At 55.9% G+C, this 23,300-nt stretch overlaps 1 protein-coding gene across 1 annotated transcript; it reads left to right on the forward strand.

Annotated features, from left to right (window-relative positions):
- Positions 1-4,698: 4,698 nt before the first annotated feature.
- On the forward strand, positions 4,699-23,252 carry MPP1 (membrane palmitoylated protein 1). The gene is made up of 12 exons (XM_030967465.1): positions 4,699-4,924; positions 11,249-11,392; positions 11,732-11,810; positions 12,804-12,889; positions 14,013-14,081; positions 16,909-17,105; positions 17,371-17,477; positions 18,282-18,362; positions 18,963-19,043; positions 19,408-19,610; positions 19,967-20,041; positions 21,991-23,252. Exons 1-12 carry the CDS (start codon positions 4,823-4,825, stop codon positions 22,165-22,167), a joined length of 1,401 nt encoding a protein of 466 aa, XP_030823325.1. The 5' UTR covers positions 4,699-4,822; the 3' UTR covers positions 22,168-23,252.
- Positions 23,253-23,300: the final 48 nt, after the last annotated feature.

The following is a 23,300-nucleotide window of genomic DNA, read 5'->3' on the forward strand; positions in this document are numbered from 1 at the left end:
GCTGGGTGGCCCCACAAAACCTCTGGCAGCTGGTGTGCAGGGAAAGCAGGGTTGTGAGGGGCTTTGGAGAATGGCAGGAGTCAGCTGGTGTGGCAGGGAAAGCAGGGTTGTGAGGGGCTTTGGAGAATGGCAGGAGTCAGCCGGGTGCTGTCACAGTGGCACAGGCAGGATGGCTGCAGCAGCCCAGCAACATCCAGCGATTGCCTTGTGAACTTGCAGGGTGCCCCATCAGAGCTGGGCAGTGTCTGCTCTCACCTGTATGAGATGTGGCCTGCAGCAGGTCAGAGAACAGCTCTGCCACAGCACAGGGGACAGCTGTGGTGGGGACACCAGGGCTGTGCCATGAGTGGGGTGGTTGTGTGAGGAATGGCTGCTCTGAGGCACCCAGCTCCTGCCTCCATCAGCTGTTCTGGCCTGTGTGGTGCTCAGAGATCTCCCCTCCATGGCCTGTGTCTGGAGGAAGCAGGGACATGTACTGCAGACCACTCCAGTGGTGTGACCTGTCCAGGAACCCACAGGGGAACCACCCCGAGGGGCGATCAGAAACTGGTGTTTCAAATAACAGCTTGAAAAAGCCTCAGGCACATTCCACACTGCTACACAGGGAGCCTTTGCTGTGGCCCTGGCAGTGATTACATTACAGCCCAAGCAGGAGATGCAATCACCCTTTGGCTCAATTGCATTCTGACAATAACCAGGCACAGAGGTGAGGAGAGGCTGCCTGGCAAGCACTGGCCTGGAGAGAGGGATAGGAGCCATGAGCTTCTCAAAGGGAATACCCCTGCCTGAGGCAGAATAGCCCTCAGCATGGGAGGACAAAACCTGCCAGCTCAGGCCCTTCTCAAGGCATCCTTCCTCAGCTCCAAGGCAACTCCATCTCTCCTATGGGTCCAAATACCCTTCAGGGTCTCTGCCAGTGGAAGCTCAGCTTCATCTTCCCTCCAGAAAGAGGCTGCCATGTTCTGGCACATTTGTCTGGTGATACAGGGTTAGCTCAGAGCAAAAGCTCTGTGCACCAGAGCCCACTCTGGATTATTTTCAAATAGGAAGCACAGCTGAAATCTCTGCAGGCGTCCCAGCAGCTTTCACCCACCAGCCCCGAGCAGCTCCAGGATTTTCTCCAGCCAGCAGGGAAGGGACTGTGCTGAGAAAGAGCAGTAGTGGGCAGGCAGACAGATGTGTCTGAGCCTGCCAAGTTCTGGCATCCATTACTGGAAGCATGTCTTGACATTTATCTCGTGAGGAACGGAGACCAGACGCTGTTTCCTCCCAGCACGACGCAGATCTGAAATGCATCACATCCTCCCCCAGCCACAGACGTTTCTGTGCAGGGGAAGGGCTTGACCAGCATGAAGCCCTCTCTGCCTTTCAGCCAGGAGATGTCCTGCCTAGTCACAACCCTGCAAAGGTTGTGTCATAGACCCCTGCTGCAGCATGGGCTGCCTGGCCGGATCCTCCTGCACCCCAGGGATCTTTTGTCTTTCATGGCTCAGCTGCCAGGCTTGCCTGGGCTGGGTGATCTGGTGCTCACACAGCTTTCTGGTGTCTCCAGAAAGGCAAAACACATCCTGGCTGTCTCTTTCTATTACAGCCCAAGCAGAGATTAATTGGCAAGCCAAAGTGTGTGTGGTTTCAGTGCTGAGCTGCAGCCATAAGCCATGGACCAGAGTGGTTTCTGAATCTCCCCTCCCTCATGCTGGCTGGAGAGCTCTTGGTGTGCTCCCCCACCAGATCAGATGTGGGGAGTGTTTGCAGCTATTGCAGCTGTGCAGGTGGGCACCATTCTCTGAAGAATTTGCCAGCACACAACAGAAACAGGCAGTACCAGGCTGAAGAGAGCACCTGAGCAGGGACCATGGCCAATGGAGAGCAAAGCAGATTTAATCATAGCTTAAATCCAAGCTCAGTCATGGAGCTTCAACCAAGCTGCTCACCACCTCCTCCACCCCAGTTTTCCCATATGCAACCAAGAGGGAATGAACACACTTAGACATCGTTTTTCTGTCTGTCAGGTGCCTCTTGCCACATTTCTCCCTCCTACTACACATTCCATGATTAACTTCAAGGCTTGTCTCTGCTCCCTGTATCTCTTGCCTCCTACTCCACATTTCTACCAGCGTGTTTCCAGCCCATGAGGGCAAGAGAAGCCCTGCACCAAGGGCTCCTGCCTCCAGCACATCTCAAAGCCATGCCCCACAACCCCAGTGTGTGTCCACCTCCCCCTCCTCCTTGCTGGCTGTTTCAGCTGCCGGGTAAGGATCGTACAAAGTGCTCTGCAGAGCCTTCTTGGTCAGCTGGGCAGGGATGGGAAGATGAGGCTCCCAGCAGCATTCTCCAGCCTGGTGGGCACATCTGCTGGGGCTGAAGGCAGCCAGGCACCCTTTGACTTTTCTAGTCCATTGTTTTCTCACCCTAATCAGGCTGTCCAGTGAACCCTGCAGACAAAGTCTGGGCCACATGGTCCACCAGGTGCAGCTGCAAAACATGGCCCACTTAGGTGTCTTTCTTCTGCTCCTGGTATTGGCCTCCTACTAACATTGCAACCCTGTTATGTGCTTGGTACACAGAACTTGCTTAGCATCAGGAGCTAAATTTGATGAAGTCTTACACCACCAGTTGTGAATTTCCACCCAGATAGGCTGAACTTTTACCAAGTTAAGTAAGAGGGGGCCCCAGAGCTGGTTTGAGCTGGAAGATAAGGAAGCAGGGAAGGCTGCTACCATCACGAGGTCAGCTGACACAGCAGTCTTAGAGATAAGAGCAGGAACAGCCCACCCAGAGACAGCGAGGGGACCCAATAAAGAACAAGAATGCCCCAGATCCTAATATTACTAGTGGTCAGAGCTGTCATGTGAGGGCTGGGGAACATAGATTGTAGGGATATAGTTGCCCAAAGATTTCTTTGATTGGGCTTCCTCTTTGGAGGTACCCAGCTCAAGTTGCTCTACACGTCAGATAAATAAACAACCCATTTACTCAGTGGATTGGCAACTTGTCTTCTTCAAGCAGGCCCAAGCCCTGTTAATGGTGGCATAAATCCTGGCAGGTGGGGTAATTCCTTCAACAAAGTCCAGGGCCCCAGATGGGCAGGGTGAGGCTGAGGATAGGGCAAGAAGGGCAGCTATATCTGGACAATGCACGACTCCAGGCAGGTGATCTCACAAAAGTGCACAACAGGAATGGGACAGGGACTGTTGGGAAGAGCACTCGCAGTCCAGGCTGTACTTTGGGACTCTGCTCCTGGTAGGGCTAGAGCAGTTTGCTGGAGCCAGTCACATCAGTGCCTGCAGCTCCCACACCTCCTTTTCCCAGCATCTCACAGCATTCTGGGCTTTCTTATAGCCCAGTCAGGAACAGTTTTGTTCCCACAAGGCAGGAGAAACTTGCTGTCAGAATGAGATGGATTTTCCTTCTTTCTTCCCCCGCATCCTGTCCTGTCCCCTCCCTGCTACACCCCTCCTCCCCTTTTTCCTGTTTCCTTTCTCTAGGAGTTTGCACCCTTCTTTTCTTTGTATTTCTTATGGTAACTTTAGGCCAACTCAGCCTGGAGAACTCATCTAGCAGCAGTGTAGGAGTCTGGTACAAGGCAACCTCTAAACCTCCAGGATCCCAGGGATGGTGTGAAAAACCCTTTCAGTGTTTTCTTAAAGAATAATACAGCAGAATTTACCTTCCATCCCCAAATAAAGCTCAGACTTCACTTGGACCTTCTCATCAGTAAGACCTACAGTAAGGGCAGAAATGGTTTGACAGAAGCCCTTTGCATCATGGATGGCTCACAAATACAGAGGTTTGCCATCCCGCACATGCAAGTTAAAGGAAGTAGAAGACTCAGGACAGCTCAAGAAGAGGGCTGTCCTTGCTAGAGTGCAGAGAAAGGTACCCTGGAAGTACCCTGGAGCTCTGCACACCGGCAGAGCCCAGGAATGACCACTGGTTTGTAAGAGCCAGCCATGCACCAGTGCCACTTTGGAGAGGCGCTCCCCATGTCCTTGCTGGGTCCCTGCCCCGAGTGTCCAAATGAGGGCAATGAAGATGGTGAAGGACCTTGAGAGGAAGCCTTGTGAGGAACAGTTGAGGTCACTTGGTCTGTACAGCCTGGAGAAGAGACTGAGCACAGACTCACTGCATTACAGCTTGCTGATGAGGAGGGGCAGACCCTGATCCCTCTCTGTGCTGACCCGTCACAGGCCCCGAGGGAATGGCTGAAGCTGTGTAAGGGGAGGATCAGTTGTGTATTAGGGACAGGTTCTTGCCCCAGAGGGTGCTGGGGCACTGCAACAGCTCCCAGGGCAGCGCTCACAGCAGCTCTGACAGAGCTCACGGAGCCTTTGGACAATGAATGCTCTGGGGCACAGGCTGCGACTGTAGGGTGTCTTTTGCAAGGCCTGGAGCTGGCCTCGATGACCCTCGCGGGTCCGTTTGGGGTCGCTTGGGTGCACTCTGTGACCGGAATGCTTGGGCACGACCAGGGGCGAGGAGCTGGCCCAGCCCTGAGGCGATGGGGACGCTCCCATAGGGAAAAGCCCCCGCGCTCAGCGAGGCGAGGCCGAGCGGCGGCGGGGGCGCCCAGCGCCACCCTCCCAGCGGCGGCTGCTCAGCGCCGGCGGCTCTGCCCCTGCTGCTGGGCCCCGCTGCCGCCGGGCGGCCCCGCCGAGCCCCCGGCCCGTCCCCGGCCCGCCCCCGCCGCCTGGCTCCGCCCGGCCGCCGCCAGCCCCCGCCGCACTCCGGCGGAGCGTGGGGAGCCCGCGGCGCCGCCGCAGCCGGGCCGGGCCGCTCAGCGCTGCCGGGGCCAGCGGGGCCGGCCGCAGCTGCCGCCGGGATGACCCTCAAGTCGGGGCGCAGCGCCGGCGGCGGCAGCATGAGGACGGCGCTCTCCGACCTCTACCTGGAGCACCTCCTGCAGAACCGGCCCAAGCCCGAGGTGAGCGGCCCGGTGCGCCCCCAGACCCCGCGGCTCCGCCTGCGCCCCGCTCCCGGCCCCATCCCTGGCAGGGAGCCCCGGCAGGGAGCCCGGCGTGCCCCGCTCCCCTGCGGGCCCTTAGCCCAGCGCTCTGCGCCCGGCTCGGGCCCGGCACGGATCCCCGGGGGTGCCGCTCCATGCCGTCCCCCCCCCAACGGAGGGAAGCAGGGTCCCGCAGGCAGGGACCCCGCACTGCCCGTCCAGCCGCGGGCCCTGCGCTGGTCCCCAGCAGCCCGGGGGCAGCGATGCTCGCTGGGGACGCGGGTGCCTCCGGGGAATGGTCAGCCAGCATTGCCGGCAGGGCAGAAGAGCTGGGTGCAGGGGAGCCAGGCTCCAGCATCCTGCCGCGGAAGAGATTGTGCTTGTTTTGCTGCAAAGTTGTAGCTGGTCTGAACTGGAACTGCCTGTCACATGAGCTGATTCAGCTGCTGAGCAACCTCCAGGTCCACGGCATGGGCTGCAGGAGGGTGGGGGTCTCGTCCCCAGGGAAGGAGGATGCACGCAGCCCTTCTCAGCCTGGCTGGGACAGGGAGTGAGCCCATGGCCGCATGCACCGCACCTCCAACAGGAGGAGGGCAGGCTGCACCAGCCCTCTCGGCTCTGCTGGGTGGGCTCCTTCCTCACTGAGTGTTCTTTGGGGTAGCTTGGGTGCAACCAGGAGAGGGTCAGCAGTTGCCAGTGTTAAACAGCTGGTGCTTTTCTCCCAGCTTTGAAAAGGCATCCTTGGTGATGCCATGGCATAATGTGCCTGGGCTGAGGTTTCCTTGCAGCTGTGGGGAGCCTTTGAGAGAGAGCAGGGAGGAAATTTCACTGAAGTGCTGTCCTTGGCCCATCGTGTTGGACATTTAAACATGCAAAAGAGGCCTGTCAGATCTGTCTCACACCAGTGGCTCATCTGCTTCTCGTGGTTTAAGCCTGACAAGGTGCTTTGAGAAAAACAGTAGGAAAAAAATAATTAAAGCAAAGTGTCTGGACCAGGCAGCTGCTGAGAGGAGCTCTCCCATCCCTCTGGCTGCCAGATCCAGGCAGAGGGCCGGCCTGGCTGCAGACAGAGCAAGGATAAATTGCCAATAGCAGCAGAGCATGGAAAGTGTAGGAGCTGCCCTGCAGCTTCCTGGTGTTGTGGTGTATTTATTTCAGTAGGGATAAAGGGAGGGATGGTGAACGGAGATCTGCATGAGGCCTTTTAAAAGGAGCTCTGTAATGCTGGCTTCCAGCAGTGTCCTGAGCTTGCCAGTCACAGATACCTGTCTCTCTGTCGTGGGCATGCAGAGATGGTGCTGGCCCAGGGTGGCCCCTCCACGGGACACCAGGACATCGCCCAGCAGCAATGTCCCTTCTTGGGAAGGGTGCTGGTTCTGCCTGGCTGCTCCTGGTCTGGAGTCAAATAGCCTGACTGGGAGGTTTCTCTTCTGCATTTTCTCTGGCAGAGCCATGTGCTGGGAAGTGCTGGGCTGTGTTCCTCACGTGGTGGCAGGGCATGCAAATCATGGCAAGTGGAAGCCATGTCATTGCTAGAAAACAGCCCCAGGCCTCTCCTCTTCAGCCTCACCACATGCCTGCATATCTTTGCCATATCTCCTAACTGACAAGTACAGATTTACCAAAAAGGTGTGGGCTTTCTTTCCAGCTTTGCACCTGGTTGGCAGGATGACCTTGGGCTTGTCCCTTTATCATCTGTGACTCAGTTCCCCAGCTGTAAAATGGGCAGTGAATGTGACCTTTGGGAGTTTGGTGGAGAAAAGGAGGGTGCTTCTGGGGAGAGCTGATCTTGACGGTGCAGAGGGAGCACTGCACTTGCCTCTGGGCAGCAGTTCTCAGCATCCAGCTGGCAGCAGCTCCAAGGCAGACTGAGGCTACAGGGAGCAAATCCGGAATTAACCACAGGTAAAACTCGGTTGAAAGCCGAGCTAAAACTTCTGGCTTTGACTAAAGTGGGGAGGGCTGGTTCTAACTTTTTAATCCCAAATGTATTTTGCTGTGTTGTTGTGTGTCACAGCTACAGAGAAAAAGCTGTTTTGCAGGGCTCGTTCTGGAAGCTGGGATGGAGTGGCAGGGCAGCTCCTCCTTCTGTCAGTGTTGTGGTTTCACTGGCTGTCCCTTGGAGGTTACCAGCTTCACAAACACATCTGGAAGGCTGCATCAGCCTTTTCTGGTGGGAAGGTGGTGCCTCAGCAAAACTGACTGTGCTCCCTTGAAAATCTGGCCCATCTCCATTGCAGCACTCTGATCTGGAGTCAGTGTGAGGGCACACAGAGCTGGCAGCACCTTCTGGCTGCCACGACCATTTTGTATCCTTCCTATTTCTCTTTTCCCCTTCCCACAGAGACCTGTTGGTGTTGCCGGGTCTTTTCCTGATGTCAGCAATGTAATCCTTTTCAGTTTAAATGTTTGTTGGTTTGATTCTTGTTTTCAAACTTTAATCATATTGCTAGAAGGGGTTTTAGGTGAGATTGTTCCTGTGGCTGTGCAGGCAGACTTGAGAAGTCAGTAGCCCCTGGCAGAATGAATAACTTCTAAATGCCTTTGCGGCTGTAGCTCCCCAGCCTGCTGAAGCAGCCTTAAAGCAGCTTCCAACATCAGCTTTTTGCTGCTTTGCATTTTTTTACACATTGCTGTGTTTTTTAAGCTGTACAAGACTGAGATGGACAGATCCTGGATGGGGAGGGAGGCAAGGCTGGAAGCACTGGAGGGTGGCAGGAGATATTGCTGGGTCAGGACATCTCTGCACCAAGCAGTGCCCCAGCCTCCCTGCATGCACCCATGGTGATTATAATGTGAGGGGCCATGATTCATGGAGGGAGCTGGGATTTTGTTCCTCACAGTGTGAGAACAGTGTGTCTTCCTGCCAGCCAAGAGGGCAATCCCAGAGAAACCTGGCTTCAGGATTGCTTCTTGCATCCAAGCTGCTGTACTTTGGGGGCCTGTTTGGCAAAACCAGCAGTACTTTCCTCCGCACACTCACCAGGCAGCCCTGTTTTTCCAAGGCTACCTGATACTGAAGTCTCCTGGTTGGAGCAGCAAGGAGAGCCCAGGAACCAAATCTCTGAACGTGCCCTTTGCTCTGTAGTGCTGCTTTCCTCAAGTGCTGCTTCAGCCTCCTGCAAACAAGCTGCCCAGTTAATGTTTGATTTGCCCAGCCTGGTGGAGCCAGCACAGCAGCAGCCCTGGCAGACAGTGCTGACCCCACTTGGGGACAGGATGCCAAGTCCCGGGATCCTCACCACATTCCCTGTTTGTAAACACTGCCCAAGGAACTGATACATTCCCTCTGCACTGGGATATGGGGCAGAAATCTTGAGGAAAATGCAGAGAGGGAGTTGTGGGGCAATTCTGACCCACAGAGCTGGTGGCTCTTGTGTGCATTGCCAGTGCAGGATTTGTGCAGGAGGATTTGTACCCCTGTCAGCCAGCTGCAAGGCACACAGGGCTGCTGGGTACTGGGCTGTCCAGCTGCCCTGTTGCACAGCTCAGCCCCCCAACCTCCTTGCCCCACGTCTGCCCCAGCATGGGCCCTGGCAGTGACACAGCTGGCAGTGGCTGGTGGCCACGAGCTGGCTCTCAGCAGCACTCACAGATGTTTCCTGTGGAGCAGTGCACAAGGAGCAGAGTCTGGCCAGTCACCAGCGTGACTTGAAAGGCTCTTGAGGTCACAGACTACACTGGGCCAAGCCAGCCATGAGCGTGGCAGCTGCCAGGAGAGTGCAAGGCAATCCAGCCAGCCAGCTCGTGTGTGTGGGGCATGAGAGCCACACAAATCTCCTGTTTCTGGGCGCCAGCATCAGGGCTGAGTCTGCCACCCTGAGGGTCCTGGCTGTCCTCATGAACCAGCCATCTTCCCATCCCCACCCACTGGCTGCCCAGTGCCATCAGCAAAAAAGCCACACCATCCCAGCATGGCTCTGGTTGTAGGGGACCCTTGTGCATTCAGAGTTGCCATCAAGTGACTGGTGGCCATCCCCAGGCACAGCAGCCAGTCTCTGGTGACAGACCTTGTTCTCCAGGAGTCACCAGGGTGACACTGGTGCTGTGTCAGCATCGAGGGCTGGGTGTTTTCTCCAGCTCTCAGCAAAAAGCAAAGGTCGAGGCCAGGAGGCTCAGCTGATGGGGATGGTGAGGATGGGAACTCCCAGTCCCTGGAGCAGACTGTGCTGTCCTGGGTCACTGGGCTCTGCTGAGCCTAGAGGTTTGAAGCCAGGAGCTGCATGGTCTAACCCTTTCCCAAGGCATGACCAAGATAAGTAGGATCTGTGCTGACTCCAAACACCTCGTGGGCACTTTGGCCTCAGGTTGGGCTGGAGAAGGTCCTTGTCCTCCTACTCCTCCTTGCACCTGCTGGTTTGGCAGAGGGGGACAGCTGACAGAGGGCTGTGGGACAGCTCTAGGCACACACAGTGCTGGATCTGTTCCTGTGCTGTGCACATGGTGTGGTAGCATCATGCCCTGTTGGGCTGGCAAGCCAGGCTGGGGGGGATGGATACAAGTTGTTCTTCCTTCCACCCTGCATGTCTGTGGCCTGGCTGCTGTTCTGGGCTGGGGTTCAGCCTTCTTCTCCATGTTTAAGCCATTGGCAGCTGGAGCCCACGTGGTTCCCTTTTGAGGAGGAGGTTGGTTGGCACTTCTGGAAGCAGTTGGCTTAAAAATAAATCACTGCATGATGGGCACACAGCTCCCTGAGCCCTTCTCTCCCTGGCCTAGCCCCACAGTGCCCTTTCTGGGGGCTGTGACAGTGACTGTGCCTGCTCTGTTCCTCTCTGGCAGCACCTTTCCTGCTATCCTTGTTAGTCCTGACTCTGCTGCCCCTTTCTTTGGCTCCTTCCCTGCTTTCTGCCACTGCTCAGAGCTGCATCAGCCAGCAGCATTCCAGCACATCCCTACCAAAGCTCACATTATTGTGGTTTGGTGCCGTGGCTGCAGCCCAGGAGCAGGTGCTCTTCACTGGCCTGACCAGATCTGCCTCCTCACCTGGCAGTGTGAGGCTGCAGCTTCTCCTCTGCTCCAGGCCAGGGGTCAGGGTGGGTGAGACTGAGCTGGGGCAGGGGGGTCAGCCTGATATTTCCCAGCTCCTGGCATGGAGCTTCTGACCCTGGTGCTCAGTTGACAAGTCAGGCTGTGGTGGGGAGAGGTGTTGGCTCTGCCTGTCTGGATACTGCCACATCTCTGATGCAGGACTGAAGCTGATGAGGACTTTGCTGGGTGTCCCTGCAGCTTTGCTGGCTGTGGCTCTCAGTTCAGGCACTGCTGGGAGGGAGGGTGCAGGCTGCAAACTGGGCAGCAAAGCCAAGAGTCTGGTGTGGAGTGGGACAGTCAGGAGGGTTTGTTTTGCATCATGGGCTGGTGTGGGAATTTGTGCCAACAGGGCAGGCAGAGGCTGCAGATCAAAGCTGGTCTGGGTTTTGCTGGGCTAGCACTGATCTGGGAGAGGCTTGAGGAAAGTCCACTGCACTTGGGGACAAACAGGCACATTTGTGAGCTGTGTGGAGACATTGCCCAGTGTGTCTGAGGGAATTAACAGGGCTGTGTCAGGCTTTCTTGGGCTGTGAGGGAGAAGCTCACCAGGCAGGATGGATTTGGAGGTCTTTGTATGGGACCCCAAGCACTCTCTGTCAGCCCTGGTACCAGCACATGCTGGAAACCAAGAGCAGGGGTTTCCTCAGGACTGAAACCCTGGCTTTTCAGTGCAAACCAGCATGGAAGGACCTGGAGCTGGGAAGGGGAATGGGATGTTTCTGGCTGGCTTGGGAGCACTGCCTTCAGTGCCTGGATGTTGGCATTGCACCGTGTCAATTACCCACTGATGTAGGTCAGGAAAGGTTGAACTTGCAAACTAAGCCAGAGCAAAGCCTGGCTCCAGTTCTCAGAGATGAGTCCCAAACTGTTCTGTTCACTTGGTGAAGAAATCCTGGGCTTTATGCTCTGCAGCAAGCTACCTGTGAGCCAAGTGCTGCTGTGACACACAAGGAGTGTTTGTGACTCTTTGCTTCAGAAGATCAGCTGTGAACTCTTTTGGCTTCTTCTACCTGTAGCTTTTCCAAATTTTTCTTACCTCCTGTGTTTCCCACCTGCAAAACTGCAGATTAAACCCACATCCACATCTCCAAGGCTCAAGTTCTTCTGCTCCTTTTCTTTTCTTGCCCTTAGCGTCTTCTTCTCCCTTGTGCTCCACCTGCACCGCAGGCACCTTAACTCCAAACTAACTCAGGTTTGAGTAGCTGAGCCCCAGAGCAGGGACCCAGCATTCCCAGGTGGAGCCCCTAAACCGTGGTCTCTGTTTTGCCCCGACAGGCCATGACTCAGTCCCCAAACGCCCTGACTGAGGACATTTACACCAACGGCTCAGCGACCCTGGGCAGCCCCTCGCACGGCAGCGGCCGCGAGGTGCGCAAGATCCGCCTCGTGCAGTTCGAGAAGGTCACCGAGGAGCCCATGGTGAGAGCTGGCAAGGCCCCAAAGCTGCATGGCACCCGGGGGTGGAGGGGCAGCTTGAGCTGAGCCAGCAGGCTGGCCTTGAGGGAAGCAGGTCACTGGAGATCTCGGCCATGGGAAGAAGGTGTTGGACTCTGCCTTCTGCCCAGGGAGCCGAAGCCAGCCCCACAAAGGGTGGTGATGCTTGTGCCAAGAGGAGCTGCAGCAGCCTGAGTTGGCCTAACAGGGTCTTCCCCCCCAGCCACTGCACAGCCCACTGTGGACATGGGCCTGGAGAGGACTTTGTGAGGGCAGGAGAGCTCTCCCCTGCAGCGAGCAGTCATGGATTTTCCTGTCTTCCAGGGAATCACGCTGAAGCAAAATGACAAGCAGAGCTGCATGGTGGCCAGGATCTTCCATGGGGGCATGATTCACAGACAAGGTAATGAGGCCTTTGGAGAAGTGGTGCATGGGGTGCACGTCTGCAGGTGGTTTCTTCCCATGCAGCAGTCATGCAGGTCCTCAGCACTGCTGGCATTCCCTGTGACATGGACATCTGTGCCTGTTCCTCCCCTAGGGATGTGTCAGGAGCTTGGGACTCACTGGTCTCTCTGCATGGTTGTCACATTAAAACACTGGACGCTTTAGGGATAAATAAAGGGTTGGGGGAAGGGCTCTCCCAAAAAGGAACTGGAGATCATCTGTCTCTGTCTCGTGATGGGGTCACTGTAAGAAGAGATAGATCATACCCCAGGGACCATGGGGGAAGCTCTTCCCATTCCTAAAGTGCACAGGTGGGACAGGCATCCTGTAGATTGGCTCTGCAGACCAAAAGAAGGTGCCAAAAGAAATAAATAGGTGCTATTTTCTGGTTTTGGGTCTTGCCAAGGAGGCGTGGATACGAGATGTTCTCTGCTTAGAAGAGGCTGCTTTTCCAGCCTTGGATCCAAGTGGGAAGTCTGTGCTTACCACTGCCAAAATAAGACAGGAGCCATTCCAATAACATTACTGGAGCCTGATTTTTAGTAGTATATCTGTAATCTGCCTGGGTGTATAAACTGAAAACACACAGAGTCAGGAATGCTTGTGTTAAGGGTCCTGTAAGGAGGTTGTGACTGGCTTCAGGTGAGGTACTTGGGGTTGTGTTTGAAATGCTGATGCAGGTGCTTTGACCAGTCCAGAGCACTTTGCACACAGTGGAAAGCAGCCTGATGATCTAGGACTGGCTAGGTGTGTGTGTTGGGTGGAGGGGGAAGAATTCATTCCCCTTGTGCTGTCCTGCCATGTGCTGAGATGGCGTGTGTGCTTCCAGAAGCACTGCCAGGCAAACACTGCACTGTCCTGGCCCTGGAGGCTGATGGAGCTGTGTGAATTGGGTTTGGTGAGCAGCTCTTGTCCCTTTTGTGCATTTTCATGTTTCTCACATTGCTGGCAGGCTCCCTTCACGTGGGTGATGAAATCATAGAAATCAATGGGCAGAGTGCGAGCAACCACTCAGTTGACCAGCTGCAGAAGATGCTGGTAGGTATCTGTGTGTGTCAGGGCTGTTCCCTGGGAAGGAGGAAGGACCTCTTTGCCCTGCATGCTGTGAGCATTCACCCCCTCCTACACACCAGAGCCTGCACACAGCTGCCTGCATACAGCAGTGTGGTGTGGCAGAAACCATCCTGCATGCAGCCCCCTGTGCTTGCTGCTTGTTTCTGGCCTTCTAGGGCAGCAGTGAAGGCTGTTGAGTGGGTCCCTGACATGTGCTGATCCTGTGTGGGGCTTGGAAACCACCTCTGTTTGCCAAGGCTGCTGTGCAGCTCCAGCCCAGGGCGGGCTGCCCTTGCAGACCTGAGCCACACATGCATGTCATGTTGGTGCCATTTGCCTGCTGCTGAGGTCATGCTGGTCCTGTCAGGCCCTTGCCAGAGACAGCTTTGGACAGGGCCTCAGAGCTGCCTTGGGTTCATACATTGCTGATCCTGATCTCTGCCCAGCATATGACACCTTGTTGGAGGGAGGTGGTGCTGCTGAGAACCTCCACCAGCAGCCTAAAGCAGGAGGCTTGGCCTTGCCAAAGTGCCACAGGGTGTCCTTGCTCCAGACAGCAGGACCAAGGAGGAGCTTGTCTTTGGTTTTGCCTCTTGAGAAGAGTGGTTGGCCCAGAAGGCCCCTCAAAGCCTCCAATGTGGTTGTCCCACAGGACCATGTGGGGGTTGTGATGTGTATGAGGCAACCCTGCACTGGCCTGTGGCAGGCAAGGGAGTGCTGTGCTCTAATGTCACCAGGAGGGCCAGAGCAAGGGGCCAACATGGAGGGGACGTGGAAGAGTCAGCCTCTCCTCCCAGGCTCCTCTGGAGCAGCCAGAGAGGAGATGATGCAGGTCTCCATGTTCATTCTGGTGGTGCTTAGCAGCGCCCACACCCAGACCCTTGGGGGGTGCTGGTGTCCCCTATGGGAATGGGATGAGTATGGCAAAGCCAAGCACCGCTATTTCTGAGCAGGCTGTGGTGTCCCTCAGCACCCACAGCACGGTGGGGTGCCCAGGAGCCCTGCCTTTGCAGGTCCTGGCACTCAGCACCTCTGCACGGCTTGCTGCTGTTGAGCTGCCTGCAGACACCACCTCCTCCAACTCTTCTTTCTCCCCTTTGTTCACTAGAAAGAAACCAAGGGGATGGTGTCATTAAAAGTCATTCCCAACCAGCAAAGCCGCCTCCCTGCTCTCCAGGTAAGTGCAGCCTCTGGACCCACGGGCAGTGCTGGGACAGGGCTGTGGGGCAGGGTGGGACCAGAGCACATCATGCAGGACATGCTGGGAAGAGAGCTGTGCTCAGCCAGAGATGTCAGGGGGTGCTTGCCTTGTCTGAGCTGCTGGAGGGACCTGTCCCATGCTTACATCCCTGCAAACAGCCACATGCTGGGCCTGTGTGGGTGTATTCACCCAAAGTGTGTGTAGGAACACTGGGCTGGCGTGGCTGAGCCACCAGTGGTGCTTGGGGATGGGAAAGCAGTGGCAGGTGCACAGCAGGGAGCACGTGAGGGTCTCCTCCAGAGCCATGGCTGTGTGTGACAGGGCAGCCCCTGGCTCTGTGGTCCCTGCTGTCACCAAGGCCGGATGCAGCAGCCCCAGTGAGGGTGACGTTGGTCAGGATGGCGCTGTGCACAGCGTGGGAGGAAGGAAGCAGTGGGGGGAGGAAGGCAGTTCCTTGCACCTGCTGTCACTGCCAGGGTGGGGGGCCATGCTGTGTCACCAGGGGATGACACCTGTGTGGCTTTGCCTCTGAAGTCCTGCTGGGGCTGAAATAGAGCAGTGGGGAGGGCTGTGTTCTCTGCCAAGGCTTCAGGGCATTGTAGCTGGGGTGCTGTCTTGTCCTTGTGCAGGAGCCAGCCCCAGTGCAGCCCCTTATCATGGACAGGCAGGGGAGGGAGAGGAGTTCAGAGGCAGAGGGTGGGGGCTGGATGGTGCTGGGATGGGCTGAGGGAGCACACATCATTCTTTACCCAGGGAAGCTGAAGTTCTGAATGTGGTGGCAGGTGTTGGTGGCTCTGTTTCTTCCTCAGTTTATGCTGTCCCCAGTCCTACTGAACCAGCTTTGCATGTGTGTTTATTAAACACTGGCCCTGTCTGTCCTTCCCTGCTGTCAGTCTGCCCTCCGTGTCCTGACCCAGCCAGCTCCAGTTGGCCAACTCTGTGCCAGGGGAAAATCTACCCCAGAGGAAAAGAATGCAGTTGCTGGTTCACCTGAGGCTGGGAAAGACACAGGGACAAACTCCTTCCCAGCAACAGTTGTACTGCTCCTGCTGTGCCCAGGGCAGTGGTGCTGTCTGCTCCCCAGAGCCACAGCTGCTTGTGTCTGGGCTTGTTGCAGTACCGCCACCAAGAGTGGACTCTTTGGATCCCCATGATCTCCTTTATCTCAGTGCCTGGCAGGCAGCATGGTGGAGGTCCTGGCATCATGATTTTCCCCTGCCTGGGCTCACAAGGTTGAGTGTCTCTTGGAGCAGGTCTGCTTGGGAGTGTCTTAATGAGAGGAAGCACAGAGCATTCAAGGCTCTTGAGGACCCCTCCAGCATATTCCCTGCAGCCCTTTGACTTTAAAAGACCAAGACTTCTCATGCTGGAGCCTGCTCAGCAGCTGTCTGGCCCCAGAGAGGGGCTGGCAGCAGGCAGGCAAAGAGCCCTGTGCAGCTGTGGGTGATGTGTGGGGCTGTCTGATGCCAGCTCCTAACTGGTGTAGGGGGGGTCTTTCCCAAATGTCCTGGCTTGGGACACCAGTGCTGCAGAGCAGAGAGCTCTGGGCAGGTGCCTGGGCAGTGCTTGCTGTGTATCCTCGTGTTTGTGCTTCCTGGTGCCAGAGAGTGCTCTCAAAGCAAGCAGCAGTCATCCTGAAAGGAGATTCCACTCTTACTGTTTTTCCTAATTTCATTTTCTTGTGACCCCCCTCATGTCACAGCTTGATCCATATGGTGTTTTCTGGCAGTGAAAGGGAGCCATGTTTGTGTCCTGATGGCTCTGTGCCTGCAGCAGCACAGCTGAGGGAAATGGTTTTAATGTGGAACAAGGTCAGCATGGTCTACCCTGCTGGGGGAGGATGAGTTTCCAGGCCTTGCCTATCACATCTGAGGACAGGACAGGCATCACTCCATGTGAAACTCTTTTCCCCCTTGCTACATGCTGGGTTTCTGGGGTAACTAACTTGCTAGGGTCATACTCAGCATTCCCTAAACTCTGCTTTTCACTCCTAATGCTCTACACTCTGCCTGGCTTTGCCTACACTTTATGCCTGCCAGGGTCCTGCTGGGAGTGGGTGCTGTAGACTCCCTCCCAAGGAGCTGAGCAAGCAGAAGGGACAGGGAAAACAAAATTTCTCACACCTTCTTGGTTCCCAGGGCTTCCCCAGCCTCAGCAGGGTACACAGGGGCCTGGGAAGCAATAGCAGCAGCTCATTGCCAGTTGCAGCTGTGATGAGTTTTGGAAGATGCAGAAGGACCCAGGACACAGCAAGGCAGGGATGGATACAGCACTGCAGCCTTGGCTCCCCAGAGGCCTTGTGCCATGCAGGGATTGCCCAGTTGTGGGGAAAGGCAGCACAGAGCAGCTGAGATTGAGCCATGGCCTTCCCTGTTACAACATCACCTCTGTGCTCACCCCGCTGCAGAACCCAGCTGTGCACCGTGTCAGTGAGACTCCTCTGTGGCTGGCCCAGCTCAGCTGCACTGTGCAGCACGCAGGGCACTGCAGGGAGCTCCATGGCAGGGTTTGAACACCACCTGGGGGGGTGCCTAGAGGCTGCAGTCCTGCCGTCAGCTCCCAGTAAGGCCAAGATGCCCTCATCCACTCACCACCACATCTCACTACAATTCCATGCCCAGGACTTTCCCCCTAAGCTTTGTGCATCTCCTTTCTCCCCACACAGCCTCGTGGGGCCTGGACAGGAGCAGAGGCTTTGTGCCTGGAGCCATCTCTGCAGTCACTGCCTGGGAGTGCAGTGTGGGGGCCAAGCTCAGCCACCCTGCATGGCCAGGCTGACTCTGGTCTCCTCTCTCTTTTGCAGATGTTCATGAGGGCACAGTTTGACTACGACCCCAAGAAAGACAACCTGATCCCCTGCAAGGAAGCAGGGCTGAAGTTTCAGATTGGAGATGTGATTCAGATCATAAACAAGGACGACAGCAACTGGTGGCAGGGCCGGGTGGAGGGCTCCTGCACTGAGTCAGCAGGACTCATCCCTTCTCCAGAGCTGCAGGAGTGGTAGGTCCCTGCATTTGCCCAGAAGGGCTGGATGTGGGAGTGGAGGTGGGAGCAGTGACCTTGTGCTGTCAGGAGTTTGTGTTGGGTAACACCAGTGTCACTGCTGGGACAAGGAGGAAAATGTCCCCTTCATGTGCTGCAGGGTGAGCCTGTGCCTGTCCCAGCAGCCAGCCTGTTTCTCTTGCATGTCTGAGGGACAGTCCTGCTGCTGTCCCAGGGTTTGGGGTGACAGCTGGGCCATGGGGGTGTCCTGCTCTCTTGGCAGGCGTGTGGCGAGCGTCACCCAGCCCAGCCAGAGCGAATCCCCGAGCTGCAGCCCCTTCGGGAAGAAGAAGAAGTGCAAAGATAAATACCTGGCCAAGCACAGCTCAAGTAAGTGTGAGCAGGGCAGTGGGCAGGGCTGGCTCTGTCCTCCATAGGAGTCAACCAAACAGCCCAGCTGTGGCAGCGGTGGAGTCTCAGGATACCCCACAGCTGTCAGCTTTTGTTGAGTCTCTTCTGCAGCCTTCATGTTCCCCATGTGGCCACAGCTATGTCCCCATGTAGAGCACGAGGCCAGGGCTGGCTCAGCACTGAGCTCCTGTGCTCTCCCCTGGTGACAATCCCTTGCACTCCTGTGAGCTCAGGCTCCCCAGCCTCAAACCCCCAGGGCTGAACCCCCCAGGGGAGGCAGTGCCAGTGCTGCTCCTCAGCAGTCAGGAGCAGCCTGAACTGCTCCCACAGCTGCCAAGGACTGTCCCTGGTGGGGCAGGGAGCAGCACCCCATGCTAAACTGAGCCAAGAGCTGGCAAAGGTGGGTGCCCAGGGACTGCTGGCTCCTGGCCCAGCCTGCAGCTCTAACCAGCAACAAACAAGGCTGTAAATCACCCAGATATATAAAGCTCCCCCAGTAACGAGCTCCCTGCAGCATCTTGCTGCCTCCCCCCCAGCTCCCAGGTCCTCCTGTCCTGAGCAGAGTTACTGAGCAAAAGTAATGGCTTCCCTGGCTTCTTTGCCACTCTGCCCCTCACATGCTGCTTCTTTTTCCCAAGCAGCCAAGGTTGGATGAGCTCCCAGCCCAGTCCTGACCACTGCTGTCCATTTGCCCTGGCTTTGCTCTGACACACAAACATGGGTCATGCTGGTGTGGCCAAGCCAGTTCTGACCCCTCCATATCTCCTTTCTCCTCCACCCCAGTTTTTGACCAGCTGGATGTTGTTTCCTACGAGGAGGTGGTGAGGCTGCCTGCCTTCAAGAGGAAGACTCTGGTGCTCATTGGTAGGTCCTGTCCCAGGCATCTTCTGCAGCACAGGGGCTGTGTGTGGGAACCAGGGGGAACCAGGACTGCTCAGGGGCTGGGACAGCATGGTCTTCAAGACCTAGTAAGGTCTGGGGAGCATTTCTTCAGCCTGCAGCAGTTATCCCATCCATAGGCTGACCCCCTCCACGCAGCATGCATGGTCTGGCATCTGCTGCAATGCTGGGGAAGAGTTAATTCAGGCATTTGCAAGTCCTGAGTATCTTCATGGAAAATCTCTATTAAAAGCAGCTCTGCAGTTGCATCAAAGCAAGCACTCCCACTCTGTGGGGACTGAGCACTTGGTGGTGGATTCCATGGGCATGGGCCAGTCCAGCCAGGCTGGTTGCTCTGCAGGCAGCAGTCCTGTCTCCAGCTGGGGCTGGAGATGAGCATCCCCAGGGCACAAAGAGCCTCTGCCAGGGCTGGAAGACACCACAGACCAGCCCAGAAAGCACATCTTGGGCAGGGCCCAGGCCAAGATCTGCACTTTTTGTTAGAGCTGTGGAGGGGTCCCAGCATCTCTCACCAGGCTGCTCTGAGCCCAGCTCCAGTGTCCATCTCTCTCTCTCTGTCTCCAGGGGCCAGTGGTGTGGGCCGTAGCCACATCAAGAATGCTCTGCTCAGCAACAACCCAGACAAGTTCATGTACCCACCCCCATGTAAGTACCAGCACAGGGTGCATTTCCTGTCACCTCTTTGACCCAGGACCTTCTGACAGCAGGTGGGAGGTGGGGAGATGTTCCTCCAGCACCACCAAGCCCCTGCAGTCAGGTCTTCACGTGCAAGGCCTCCCTGCCTGCATCCCACATGGAGCCACCTTTACCCACAGAGGCTGCAGGGCTGCTGCCCCCACACACAGACACCTCACTCATCCAGTGCCTGTCCCCAGCTGGCTGAGGTCCCTACTGGACTAAAACAGGAACCAGTTAGTAGGGGATTAGTACAGCCTAGTCTTGATTCCTGCTCCTTTCTGTTCCCCCCTCCTTCTGGGGGCCAGCACTCACCCCCTCTCTCCCTCCCCAGACACCACACGCCCCCAGAAGAAGAATGAGGTAGATGGGAAGGACTATTACTTTGTCTCCACCGAGGAGATGACCCGGGACATCTCAGCCAATGAGTTCTTGGAGTTTGGAAGCTACCAGGGAAACATGTTTGGCACCAAGTTTGAAACAGTCCACAAGATCCACCAGCAGGACAAAGTCGCTATTTTGGACATCGAGCCCCAGGTAGGGAGCAGGGGAAGGGGTGGGTGGACAGGGGCTGCCACAGATTGCATTGCCTGGGTGCTGGCTGTGACTGTCCCTGCCTTCTCTTCCCAAAGGAAAAGGCCAGCCAGCCCTGGGGTGGCATTTCCATTCCCAAGGCATGGGTACAGTGAGGATGTTCCCTGTCCCAGCACACACCTGGCTGTGACACCAAGGCCACGGCTGCTGTGGGAGTGGGGTGCACAGACCATTTTCCAGGAGTCCACCCAGTGAGCTCATGTCCCCAGAGAGGGGATATGTCTCCTTTAGCCCCCAGTGCACCAGAGTCCCAGCCTGAGGAGAGCCACACCCTGGTGACTGCACCCCTCTCTCCACAGACCCTCAAGATCGTGCGCACGGCCGAGCTCTCCCCGTTCATAGTGTTCATTGCCCCGACAGACAGGGCAGAGGAGGTGAGTGCCACCCTGTCCCCCCCTGTCCATTTCTGCCTTCTTGGGCCATGGCAGCACCTGCTGCAGCAACCCAGGGCTCCCCATCAGCGGATTCCTGTCTGCTTGGCTGAAGCCAGCCCAGACGTGAGCTGCCCATTCCTGCAGCTGTAGACTCATCCCAGAGCACGATCCCAGCGCAGTGGGGCAGGAGCTACCCTGCCATCAGCTATGCAAATAGACACACAAACAAGAGCTCCTTTCATTCTTTGCCTCATTAGGATGCTGATCCCTTTAACGTGAGGATGGAAGCAGCACTGATAGCACAGTTAACTCATTCAGTGCCAAGCCTCAGGCTGGCAGCCACAGGCTATCACTTCCCAAGAAGCCCCGTGGATGCAGGGATGCTGCTTACCCTGCCCTACACCCCAGCCTAGCAGGGAGATGGGAAGAGAGGCCAACAAGAAAACCCAGAGCTGTGCTCTCCTGGATTCAATGGCCACAAAGCCACCTCTTCCAGCCTATTGTGTTTGTAAAGCTCAGGCTACAGACAGTATATTTATGCAACCTTCAGAGCAAGTGTTGTGCAGGTATTTAGAGGAACATTAACTGCCTGGTGCAGCAGGCTGGGGAGGGGAAAAGGGGACCGATCTCAGAACAGAAGGGGCCACTCTGTCACCCATCCAGAGAGGAATCACATCCTGCTGCAGTGGGCAGGGCCAGCCCTGCTGCCAGGCAGTAAATATAACCCTGCAGCTCGCTCACTGAGGAGAGGGATGCGGCAGAGTTAATGTGACCCCGCAGAGCTCACATGAGCAAAGGCTGCTGCTTGCCCTCCCTCCCCTCTCCACCCCCCACAGCTGCTGGCTCCATCCACAATATAGGAAAAATTAATTTTGTAAGAATAGATGAATATTTTCAGTAACTCTTTCAAGATGAAGGTAGCTAAGCAGTATCTTGTTTTTGCCTCTAGGGTAATAATTACATTTAAAGTTTGTCAGTGTTGAACTGAACACCTTAGAGACAGAAGCTTGCTGTGCCCTGAGGGAGGGTGTGGTATTACAAATATTACTGTGCCATCTGCAATGTTTTTAGTGCTGACCGCTAAAGGTATCAGTATTGTGATATAAACCCAGGTGGTCTAACAAAAAAGAAGGGAAGGACATAAAGACTGGTCTGATTTGGGTCTATTATTATATTTTTATGTCTATTTCATCTATTAATTATAGATTAATTATATAATAGATATGATAATTAATATAATCTAATAATACTCATTTAGGTCTATTTAAAACTGCACAGAGCAGAGCTCAGTGAGCACTGCACCCCAAGCTGTCCCTCCTCCCCAGGCACAGAAGCTGCCTGTCTTTCATGCTCCATTAGGGAAATACATGGAAATGGTCTGGACCTCAGTGCCAGGGGCAGAGCTGCCCAGGGATGCACCCCTGGGCTGTCCCTACAAGCTGGGCAGGAGGGAAGAAGCAGCTTTGCTTTTCCTATTGAAGTGTAGCACTAAAACCCCAGCCAAAAGCAGTGGAGAAGCTGGCAAAGCTCTGCCAGCTGGTGCTGTTGTGGTCAAAAGCCAGTGGAAGGGAGCATCCTGCAGGGATCCCACCTCCAAGCCAGCCTGGAGCTGGTGACAATGCCCACCAGAGCAGTGAGCAGCCTGCTGCTTGTCACCCTTCTCCCTGGGAGCTGCCACAGAGCATTTCAGAGGTAAATAGAGAGCCAGCAGGCCTGACCTCACTCTAGCAGCTAACCTGATGCTCCCAGCACCACACTAAGTCCAGCAAAAGCCCCAGACACAAGCCCAGAGATCACACAACAGCTCCTGGCCCATCAGATGAGCTCTAAGGATTTCCTGTGCTGGTACTTGCCAAGCACTGGAGCTGTTTTGGGAGGTGTTGGGAGGGTGTTTGCTGGTCGGGCGTGCAGTGAAGTTCCCGTGCTGAGCACTGTGCTGTCCCTTGCAGTCGGAGGCTCTGCAGCAGCTCCGCAAGGAGTCGGAGAGCATCCGCAGCCGCTACGCGCACTACTTCGACCTGTCCCTGGTCAACAACGGCGTGGAAGAGAGCCTGCAGCTGCTGCAGGAGGCCTTTGAGCAAGCCTGCAGCTCCCCACAGTGGGTGCCTGTCTCCTGGGTCTACTGACGGGCCACCAGCCACTTCCATCAACCATCCTGCAGCCACTGGGAAACACCTCCTCAGCTTCCCCTGCCCCACAGCCCAGCACAGCCCCCCTCCTGCTGCTCCACGGACATGCTCTCGGTTCACACTCTCACAGGGTGCCCACAGCTCCTCTCCTGGGGGAACAAACACAGGGCAGAGGCTGCCTGGGGGTGAGCCACCTCTTGTGGCCCTGCAGGGCAGGGCAGTGGCTACAGCAGAGCCCAGGTTAGCTCAGAGCACAGCTCCCTGCCCTCCCCGGGCAAGGGAAAGCACAGTCCTGCTGTAGGACCCAGCTGACCCTCCCTGCAGCAGTCCCAAGAGATGTGGCAGAACAGACAGATGTCTCCTGACATGGCAGGACTGCACACAACTCAAAACCCTTCCTGGAGTCCATGAGGCTTCGAGGAAGTCTAAGTCTTAGGAGGCTTCTCCCAGACCACACCAGAGCTCCTCCACCCAAGGGGTTCCTCTCACAAATGGGGAAGATGATGAATGTGGCATGGAGCACCCCCAGGCAGGTCTCACCCCATCTTCCCAGGGTGGAGTTTTCTCATTCACCCTGTGCAGCCATAGGTGTAAAAACTCACTGTATTGGAATTCTCACCATGCAGCTTGGATTGTTACTGCCTGGCCAGAGAAACTGGGCAGCAGCTGAGCCAGTCCCACAGACCAAACCCCAGAGGGACTCTTCAATGGGTAAATTACATCCAGCCACAACTATCTGTTGCATGCAGTAGAAAAGTGTCTACAAAGATCATCCAGGCAAGTTTTCCAGTCTAGGGTGTCTCTCACTGTATGCAAACACAAAAGCCATGCTCACCCCGGGGTTTGTACTGACTCACAAGCCCCACACCACCATGTCTGGGAAGTATCACCACATCCACGTAGGTGAAAAATCTCATTTGTGTGTTCAGTCAGCTACAGGGGCAAGGGGAAGGTGGTTAAAAAGTCTTGTGCAATTTTTTTTTTTAAGGATGCCAAAAATAAAAATCTATGTGCAATAGGGACCTTTGTTCTGATCCACTGCAGGGAAACAATGAGCAGCAATAAATGTGTGCTGAAACATTGCCATGGCTGGTGTTTTACCTCTCAGGCTGGGCACTGACAAAGCAATG

The sequence above is a fragment of the Camarhynchus parvulus genome, chromosome 4A (assembly GCF_901933205.1).
Source record: "Camarhynchus parvulus chromosome 4A, STF_HiC, whole genome shotgun sequence".
In the NCBI taxonomy this organism is placed as follows: Eukaryota; Metazoa; Chordata; class Aves; order Passeriformes; family Thraupidae; genus Camarhynchus; species Camarhynchus parvulus.

What these genes read in the sequence shown, in the direction of transcription:
- MPP1 (XM_030967465.1), top strand. Translation starts at nt 4,823, where the DNA reads ATGACCCTCAAGTCGGGGCGCAGCGCCGGCGGCGGCAGCATGAGGACG. An exon ending in AGGTCACCGAGGAGCCCATG is followed by an intron (nt 11,393 to 11,731) that starts GTGAGAGCTGGC and finishes CCTGTCTTCCAG; the next exon opens with GGAATCACGCTGAAGCAAAA. An exon ending in GCCGCCTCCCTGCTCTCCAG is followed by an intron (nt 14,082 to 16,908) that starts GTAAGTGCAGCC and finishes TCTCTTTTGCAG; the next exon opens with ATGTTCATGAGGGCACAGTT.